Consider the following 10947-nt stretch of genomic DNA (forward strand, 5'->3'; position numbering starts at 1 on the left):
TATCTCAAACTGCCTAGAAAGTGCATCTGCCTTGGTGTTTTTAGTACCAGGCCTGTACGTAATTATGAAATTGAATCGGGAGAGGAACAATGACCATCTAGCCTGACGAGAGGACAGTCTCTTAGCGTCCCCAATATAAGCCAAATTCTTATGATCAGTAAAGATCAAAAGTGGCTCTTTGGAACCTTCCAAGAGATGCCTCCATTCCTTAAGGGCAAGTACAATGGTCAAAAGTTCCCTATTCCCTATGTCATAATTCTTCTCTGCAGGTGTGAGTTTGCGAGAGTAAAATCCACAGGGATGTAAAGGTGTATCAGGACTTTCTCTTTGAGACAGAATGGCTCCAACTCCTGTCTCTGATGCATCCACCTCTAGGATAAATGGTTTGGTTGGATCAGGATGGGTCAGGACAGGTGCTGAGGAAAATAAAGATTTTAACAGTTCAAATGCCTCTCTTGCTTCTTTGGGCCGAGATATACAATTAGCTCCTTTTTTGGTTAAATTGGTTATAGGGGAAATCACGGAGGAAAAATCCCTTTATGAATTTGCGGTAGTAATTCGCAAAACCTATAAAGCGTTGAGTGGCTTTAAGGCCCTTGGGTAATGGCCACTGTAAGACTGCCTCCAGTTTGCGGGGATCCATCTGGAAACCAGACGGAGATATAACGTATCCAAGGAATTGTATCTCCGTTTGGTCAAACTGGCATTTCTCCAGTTTACAGTAAAGGCCGTTCTGTAACAGGGTTTTCAGTACAATTCTCACATGTTCGTGATGTGTCTCTAGGTCTGGGGAATAGATGAGAATGTCGTCCAAGTACACTAGAACGAACATGTGAAGGTACTCTCTTAGGACATCGTTAATAAAATCCTGGAATACCGCTGGAGCGTTACATAATCCAAACGGCATAACCAGGTATTCGTAATGTCCCATTCTGGTGTTAAATGCGGTCATCCATTCGTGACCGTCCTTAATCCTGACTAGATTGTATGCACTTCGGAGATCGAGCTTGGTAAAGACTCGAGCTCCCTTCAATCTGTCAAACAGCTCTGATATAAGGGGAATAGGGTAGGCATTTTTTATGGTAATCCTATTCAAACCCCTATAATCAATACAGGGGCGTAGGTCTCCTTCTTTTTTAGAGACAAAGAAGAATCCAGCCCCGGCTGGTGAGGAGGACCTACGGATATGACCCTTTCTGAGAGCATCCTTAATATATTCCTCCAAACAAAGATTTTCCTGGGGGGACAAGGCATAGACTCCTCCCTTGGGAGGCATAGTCCCTGGTAAAACGTTTATGGTACAGTCATAAGGTCTATGAGGAGGTAACCCTTCTGACTGGACCTTGTTAAATACCTCTTTCAAATCCATATACTGCGGTGGAATTTGTGTGGTCAAGGGAGGTGCAACAGGAACATTAATGGTACCAATAGGTTGTGGGATTTGCTTAAAGCAAACACCTTTGCATCTCTCACCCCAACTCACAATCTCTCCTTCAATCCAATCCAAACGTGGATTGTGTTTCAGGAGCCAAGGGAAACCGAGTATTATCGGAACTGTAGGTGAAGATATGATTTGAAAGGTCATTTCTTCAGAGTGGAGAATACCCACCGAAACAGTGATTGGCAGAGTTTCGTGTGTGATGAAAGGCTGGGTAAGAGGCCTTCCATCAATGGCCTCGACTGCTATAGGTTTCTCTTTATGTCTTAAGGGCAGGAGATGTTTTGCAGAGAATCCTTTGTCTAGGAAATTCTCCGCTGCCCCAGAGTCAATCATAGCCTCACACTGAATAGTAGTGTTCTTGAGAGATAAGGTTACTTTGACAATTAGTCAATTTAGGGGACATATACATCACACCTAAGGTCGGTCCCCGTACGTGCCTTAGGTGTGCAAGTTTTCCGGCCAAACCGGGCATGACGATCTTAGATGTCCCTTCTTGCCACAATACATACATAACCCCTCGTTACGTCTGTGTTGTCTCTCTGCCTCAGTGAGTTTAGCGCTACCCAATTGCATGGGTTCAGGTTCTGGAAGAGGTGTTTGGCTACTCATCACTGGGTTAGAGAAACGAGGAGCTATGGACAAATTAGAACGTCTGTTACGTTGTTTGTTTTTCTCTCTCTCTCTGAGCCGGTTATCAATGTCTATCATGTAGGCAATAAACTCATTAAGATTAACCAGAAGGTCTCTAGCTGCAGTCTCATCTTGTATACTCTCAGCTAGACCTTCAGAGAAAGCAGCCACCAGACCACTATTGGTCCAATCAACCTCAGACGCTAAAGTCCTGAACTCTATTGCATAATCGGCTACAGAACGACTGCCTTGCTTGATTCTCATAAGGGCTTTGGCAGCGTTCTTCTCCCTGCCTTTAGGTTCAAACGTAGCCTTAAAGGCCGTAAGAAAGGTACTGTAATCACGGGCTACTGCGTCACCACTTTCCCATAAAGGGTTAGCCCAGGTCAAGGCTTTTCCAGTTAATAGGTTCATCAGATAGCCTATTTTAGATCTATCTGTTGGGAATGAACCTGGGGAGGCCTCAAAGTGGTATTCAATTTGGTTTAAAAAACCTCTGAATTCCTTAGAATCACCTCCATAGCGAGGGGGCGGTGACAAGGTTATGGACGGTGGATTATGTGGTACGGGAACCACTACAGGTGGCGGAACCACAGGTGGTACAGGAGGGACCTCTAAATAGGCAGTCCTCTGGAGCAAGGTCTGAAATGCCTGGGCAAATTGGTCTAACCTGTGGTCCAGATCCTCCACCCTATTTTCACAGGCGATCATATGTTTGCATAGTTCTGCAGGATCCATGGCCATGTCGTAATGTCACGACTAGTAATGTGGTCCAGCACGCAGAAACTATGTAAACATATACATAAGTAAGAAAAGGAAAATAACAGGATAGAGCGTAAACCGGACCTTAGAATGGCCGGACTAATACGCTAGAGACAGAGAATGGTCAAAGGGAAAGCCGAGGTCAAGGAAGCCAGAAAATACTCAATACCGATAAAACAAGCCAAGTCAGGGAAACCAGAGATCAGAATAATCAGGGAAATGCCAAGGATCAGGATACCAGGAAATCAGAAACACGAGAATAGCACTTTCAGGAAACCAGGAAACTGAAACCACGACATGGCAAAGTACTGGGGTGAATTGGGGGTTTAAATACCCCTCTCTAAGCTATGATTGGTCAGAGGGCGACCTCTGACCCCAGAACGTGCGTGTGCGTTGACGTCGTGACGTCATGCACACGTTAGTATAATTCTCGGGGCAGGGCTATCCGTAGACACGACAACGTGGTCGGCGCCATATTGGATTCGGGCGTGATGCCCGGAAGAACTACGTGCGCGGTTCCCGCATATACACATACATATACACATATACACACACACACATGCGGAGTGTGTTTGTGCTTTAGGGTGCACACCCTAATGCAATAGGCTGCGCACGCCAATGCTAGTAACTCTAATAAGGGACACAATTCTCATCACACTTTTCTATTAACTCTGGATGTTTGCCATTCGCAAGGTATTAAGTAACAAACATGTAAGGGTAAGACAGGGTAAAGTAAGAATGAATAATCTAGTCAAGTTAAAGAAAAGAATCAATGCCACAAATGAAGTAGCATGTTCTGCATTGTAATTATATATATATATATATATATATATATATATATATATATATGCACACTTAAAACAACACAAATTGATATAATTGTGCAAATTAGACTAGTAACATATAAGCAGAAAAAAAGCGTTTGTTAGTTTGTTTTGTGTCACAGCAAGGTATGTGACTTTAGTGAATAGGTGTATAAATAGGTGTGTATTTGAGGTGTCTGTGTAATTCCAAAAAGATGCATAACCAACTTCATCTGTCTCCGAGAAATGGTTGATCTAGGAGCACACTCACATCTCATAAAAAAGTGACCCTCATTGGCTCATTGAATTGTTTGGAGTTCTACTGTACAAAATGTTTGGTAGTTCAGTTAATATATGGGGCTAGTGTGTGATCCCTACGTTAGCAATGAAATGTTTGTGATTTGATTAGTGAATTAATTCATATTTGAAATTTGTAGGATCATTTGCAGGAACTAAAAGAAATGCTAAAATTAATTGTATATTTAACAGTTTTGGGCAGCAATGCATATTTCAATGAAAAAATTATTTATGCCACATAAATATCCAACATGAGTATAGCATATATGTATTGGGTAAACTTAATGAAAGATAGGACGGCTTACTGGTTTGGTAAAAATTAACTCAGCAGCACAAACAAAAGGAAATATTTTAAGGCTGAGCACACTACAGACTCCACCTTCATTATAGAACAATAGTCACAACCAAAATTAGTGGACCAGGTGTAATTTTAGTGTTTGCAAGGAGCTCTCTCAAATGGGGTTGTGTGATTTAGTTAAGAGGTACTTAAAGCAACCCTCCCTCAATGTAAGCAAACGTGTTGCTGGGTTACAAACTGCAGAGTTGTTTTTTTAAATTTTTTAACGATAATCATAGATAATTATAACTTATACAGACCGATACCCCACATTACTGTGATTGGTCATTAGGGTATATTAGAATTTACCCAACTACAATAGCACACGTTAAAATAAAATTAGCCAAAATAAAGTGAAAAAAAATGAAACATCTTAAATAAATTGTGCTTCAACAAAGTGCAAGATATAACAGTGTATGTAAGTATATGTAGATGTTAAATTCAGTGTCCACAGAAAAAAAAAAAAAACAAGCAAAAAAATTAAAAAAACCCTTCACTGCAGAGTAGAAGGTAAAATGAAACAGAGATGGGAGAATAATTGAAACTAAAATCCAGATAAGGTATATTACAATTCTTATAACACCCACATTTTTTACATCGAAGAATGAGATATCTTATAATAGAAAAAAAAAAAAAAATAATAATAGTCTTTTTATTCTCTGACTTTAACCATAGTGATGCTAAATGTATTGCAATGCGCTGTCACCCCTAAACCCCAAGGGGTTAATACAAAAGTAAAAAATAAATTAAAATGAATTCGTGAAAGGCTCCTATTGAATATAAAAGTACGCCATACAAACAAAAAAGTAGTGAGGCCAAATAAAATCACAACCTGTCTGCATTAGATGAAAGCTTTATACAAGAAATTCCTCCTTCATGGGTCAAAGGCAGAGTGTAAAATAAAAGCAAGTGATGCTCATTCGTATCAGGCAAGAATTACTGTAGGTAGCCACCAGTTGACTGATGGGATAGGTCATATGCTTTTGGTTACCCCGAGGTGTTTCAAGGCAAGGTTAACCCTTAACAGAATTTCACAAACTCCTCTAATCTCAATTCCATGCACAAGGGTCAAAGGTTCTATTTTACATTAGACCTATCGGCTGCAGCTTTCTGCTTTAAAATACATCCTGAACTGCAAATACACTGCTATTCTCTTCTGCAAACTAAGAGGCTATTTTTCATATAGCTCTTAAATGTACTGCCTGTCTGGGAAGTGACCACCCACAGAATATCTCTTTCTTTGAAAACATAGACTAACTCTTATTTCTATCAAAAGCAGCTTTTATTTGCATGTTGCATAAGTTCACGTATAACAGTTTCAGAGTTGAAAAACCTATATATAATTGATATATTTGTCCCCCTATTTTAAACAGTTAAATTAAACATTGCAGTGGGTTATAATAGTCTTTGAGACTAGCACGTACATGGGTCAAATATAGTGCTATCAAAAGTTTCTATGTTGAATAATACCTTTGCCCTTTACAGATAATTGTAAACCATTTTTAAAATTGCATAAATAAAATTCTAAAAATGATTAAAAATTCCCCCAAATCTTTCAAAAGATATACAATCAGTTAAAAATGCATAAAAGTAGGATGTGGGACAAAATGCTGAAATGTATGAAAGAATACTAACGTAATTTTAAAATGTGATCAATTTTTATTTTGCACGGTGATATCTAAAAATATATCTAATCTGTATCTCAATATAATGTACCTCATGGCTGCTGAAATTTATAAAACAGTACAGCTATATCTACATATATAATGTTTAAATGCAAATGTTCACAATTGTTTACCAAGCTAGTTACATTTAGAAGCAACGACAGCTAGCATCGACATTCGTAAAAATCTGGAATTATCTACGTTTAAATTACATCTATAACAAAAAGAGTGTAGATATCAGAAAAATTGGTACACAGAAATAATTTTTATTATTATTAAATTATGGTTTACTGAGTTTTTGGGTATCTAAAAGTGAAAGTTTCATAGCTTTTTAAATTAGTTTAATAAAAGCATTTTTGTTATATAACAGAATAATTAAAGAAAAATAATTCAAATTGCATGTTTGGGAATTCTATAAATACACATACTATTATTTCAACAGCACTACATTTGAAAGAAGACATTATTTGTCAAATACAATTATTAAATACAATCATCTTTTCTGAATAGAAAATAGCAAATTATTTTTTTCAAATTCCACAAGCAGCCTAGTTTATATATAATTTTTAAAATTGTTTTACATACATGTTAGTTTCTTTATTTAAAATACCCTGAATGTATACATATATATATATATTTTTATTTTTTATTTTTTTTACAGTACTATAGTAAACCTCAAAATGGGTCAGAATTTAACCCCAAAATATTGCCTATCTACAAAAGACAAGAATTAGGTTTATTTAATATTTATATTAATGGCTGATACATATGAATCTGGCTTAAATGTGAATTTTCAGGGTGCGGCTTTATTTTTTTAATTTTTTTTAAAGGGAGAAGGTGACACCACACCCACAGTTTTTCTGTGAGAAGCTGAAGAGGGTTACTATAAATCCATAGGTTGTTAAAGGGTTAAGGTATAATGAAGAGTCTGGCTTAAAAGCTGGCCTGAACATTCTTAGTGAAGGTCTAACTAGCTATCTGTATGTTTAACCCCTTAAGGACCAAACTTCTGGAATAAAAAGGAATCATGACATGTCACACATGCCATGTGTCCTTAAGGGGTTAAAGGTATATTTAAGCATGATGATGTAGATTATTGAAAAAAACAAAAAAAACGAATGTGGGGTACAACATTTTTTTTGCATAATATGAGTAAATTAGACAGGAGCACACATAGGGGTATCTTATCAGATCCTTGGTGTATGGATGTGGTTCAGTAAAGAAGATGTGTTTCAGAATATACGAATAGTATATCCACTTCGAAAAAGCAGAGTTAAGCATTGCAATAAGATAGTTGTGGTTTATGTTCTTCCTTACATTGCTTAACCCAGCTGCTTTGAGATATAGATACAGTGAAAGATGAGAAGTGATCTCAACAAGGTTTCATATCAAGGGCCTCTTAATAACTTTCATCCCTGGGAGACTTATTTGCAGTGATGGATGAAAGCTTTATCTATTTTTTTTATTTTTTATTAATCCAATGACTTGTTGTTTTTCTTGTATTTCGCAGAGTACAAATACATAATAAGAAAGCAGATTTGCAAAAGAAATGGTTTAAAATACGTCAAACAAACTAACCTAAAAGATAACCGGTATAATATGTGTTTGTATATATATATATATATATATATATATACACATACACACACACACACACACACACACACATACATATCCATATATTTTCCACATATATTATTAAAATGATATGTATGTATACACATTGTGTAATTGTGTGTATATATATATATATATATATATATATATATATATATATATATATAACTTATGATAATTTTATAGCTACATATGATAAACATACATATATTTTCTGTTATTGAATTTCTGTTTACTGTAGGTATATCTGTCTAAACCTTAAAGAAATGAACGGCAAGTTATGGCAGGGTAGACTGTGGTCCATGTCTCTGGCTAGTTCTACTTTACTGCCTGTAGGCTGCGTTTCCCAGGAGTGAGGGAGGTGATGACAAAAATGATAGAGATGGTGAGGAGGGACAGAAGGAGAAGAAGAGAGGCAGCTGACTACAAGAAGTGATTTCTCTTCCTGTGGATTCAGTGTTTCTTGAAAGGTTAGTGACATGTACAGCAAACTTCAGGGAAAGGGAAAATTCTGCTCCTGGGGTTTTAACACAACTCACTCTTTCTGTATGACTTTAAAGTCTTCCGAGTTGTCTGTAGAGCTGTATTTGCATCGCAAACAGTGATGATGAGCCCACCTCCCATGAAACATAGAATTTGTGAACTTCAGGTAAGGAATAACTAATTGGATCGATAAGAATATCATCTGATATCATAGGAAGAATTAAAGCTCTGAACGTAAGGAATGAGATCAGGTATTTGGTCCTGAAAATAGAGAGTTAAAAAGTGATCTATGGTGTGAATGGGAGGGCAATTCTTATAAGGAGAGAGAGGAGAAGAAAAAGTTAACCCCTTCATTTCTATGTTGTTATTGTTTAGTAGAAGGGTTAATTTCAGAATGTGTGAAATAATTGCTTCTGGGTGTCAGGTATTTATAGTTTAACACTCATGAACATATCTGGAGTATATAATGAGGTGAACTTGTTTGCAATGATAGTTTGCTCATAAGTGTGCACTACTAGTTATATTTAAAGTGACACACGCACAAAAGTTTAGATTTTTTTTAAGTTTATTTTTGCAGACTGACAGCAATGCTGGTAGGCCTGTACAATTCCACATGGTTCTTTAAAAGTGACAGTACTGCAAGAGTGTAGTATTGCTGATGGGGGCGTGTCAGCTAGAGGGGAATTAAAAAGTGCTCTTGAGCCTTAAGTACACTGTGTTGTGCAATGTCACAAAATAAACACTAATGTAACTGAAAAACTGCATTATCTGGTTGCTTACCGATTTCTGATGAGAAGATCTCCGTCCCCAGGCACTGGCACGGGGGCATCGGGAATTAAGGTAACTGCCTTTTTGAAGTTAGGGCTGAGCTCGGTGACCACCAGCTTTTTCATAGAACTGGGGATAGAGGAGCCGTGAAAATCCACAAAGTGGTGGGAATAGGACATGTCCACAATAGGCCGAGCACCAAATGAGTGACAGATCACAGGCTTTGGGTTTATATGCTGCCAACCTTGACCCAGCAACCTGAAGCCTGCCTTAGTGCGAAGGAAACTCATGACAGGCTCTGCACTTTGCACTCTGAGCCGTGTCCTACTGCAGCTTGCTGACTACACACAGGCCGGATCAGGCACCCAGCCTGCTGCTGCTGTTCAAGCAAAGGGAAGCACTGTGCAAAAGAAACAAATAATTAGGCGGGTCTCTCAATGCAAAACTGACACAGCCTTGCTATTGCCTGCGTTCCCTCCCACCCCTTTCTTTTCCAAGCCCTTAGGAAGGAAAGTGGAAAAAAAATCCAGTAGATAGAAAAGCGGCCAAATCCCCCGGAGCTGATCTTCTCCAGCACCGTCACTAAAATGAAACAGGAAGAAAGTTGAGCTCTGGCTCTCAGCCCCGCACTGTCTGCAGCCTGTTTTTAACCAGAGCACACACAGCAGTACACACACTTTACAGCGCAGCCAGTGCTTTCAGCTCTCCTGCTACACCCCCGGAACATGCTTCCAGATAATATCTTAACTGATTGGAATTACCTTTTAGAATTTGCAGAACAGGTTGCCTAATACAGAGCAATCAGACAGTTTAGCTTTGTTTGCCTGTTTAATTTCGTTGCCTCGGGACTTATTGCTTTCTTTTGATTATGATGTAATAAAACAAAACACTTGAAAATGTTCTTATAGAAATCTATCCCTCCGTGAGAAACACTGGGGGAATGTTCTTTATATAGCATGCTGCTTTTAACCAAGTCCTGCCAAGTAAAAGTATCATTACAAGCAACTAGCATACAATGAGTTAAGTCAGCAAATTCATGGAAGGGAGAGAGGGTTAAACAGGGAACTTGCGCATAATGTGTGGTGTGATTATTTTATGGTGCTCAGGAGCAATTGCCTGCACTAGATAAGTCCCTCCTCTTCCCATGTGAAATGTTCACTTCCCTAGCAAGGTGATACAAATCAACCCCGAGAAGTCTGCAGCTGGGGAAGCCTTTTGTACAGGGAGGTGGAAACCTCTCCACATCAAAGAGAGACTGTTGTGTGGGGCCAATCCATAGAAGAATGCTGCACGTGTCTGAATGGGCAAGCCGAGAGTGCAATTCAAGTGTCCTCTACACCAACCCCTCCAGAGGAACCCCTGCTCTGAAAAGAGACCTGAGCAATATGTTCATTTACGTATTCATTTTTAAAGCTTGGCACTCAGTTTCATTCTTGTATTAACCATAAATGGTAGTAGATACCTGGAACAGCCACCCAGTGGAAGTCAAAAAGGCTATTCAAATTAAAGAATTTAAGAATTTCTAAAAGCCATTTGTAATGTTAAATATTCGATATAAGTACGTCTGAGGTTTCATTATTATATTTATAAAAGACTATACTGTGTGATTGGTTTATTGTTGGTGTCTATATATATACACAAACAAACAAACACATTCATATATAGAGGACACATTGAATTGGAGTATTTAACACTGTATGTGATTTGAAAAAATACATGAATTATTAATCACTCTGGTTCTGAAAGGGTGTATTCTTTTAATATGATTTTAAATTTTGTTTCATTACGTCTTTCATACTTTTCCAATTACATGTGATTCAAATAAACCATTAATTTAAAATGTATATAGATAAACTATTCAGTTTATTATTCATAGAACAATTGTACAGGGCTACGGAATTTGCTGGCACTATATAAATAATAAAATAATAATAATAATAGCAACTGAAAGGTATGACAATAAATTGTCTAAAAGTCTTTTTGTTACACAGTTGATCTAATTCTGCTATTAATTAACCCACTGTGCACTGATGGAAGTAAATGTGCCCATTATAAATCCTTGCATACAGGATTACATTTCCATGGTAGCTGATTTGCCTTGCAGCATAGTTAAATGTGTATATGTAATAGAAGATTAAAATCTTC

General features: G+C 37.8%; 1 protein-coding gene across 1 annotated transcript in view; it reads right to left on the reverse strand.

Moving 5' to 3' along the window:
- PTGR3 (prostaglandin reductase 3) overlaps positions 1–10947 on the reverse strand; it is a 39195-nt gene that overhangs the window by 26987 nt on the left and 1261 nt on the right. The window contains exon 2 of the mRNA XM_063451627.1: positions 8815–9202. Within this exon, the coding sequence (XP_063307697.1) occupies positions 8815–9092 (278 nt within the window). The 5' untranslated portion in view covers positions 9093–9202. The remainder of the gene's footprint in view (positions 1–8814; positions 9203–10947) is intronic.

The sequence above is a fragment of the Pelobates fuscus genome, chromosome 4 (assembly GCF_036172605.1).
Source record: "Pelobates fuscus isolate aPelFus1 chromosome 4, aPelFus1.pri, whole genome shotgun sequence".
Taxonomy (NCBI): domain Eukaryota; kingdom Metazoa; phylum Chordata; class Amphibia; order Anura; family Pelobatidae; genus Pelobates; species Pelobates fuscus.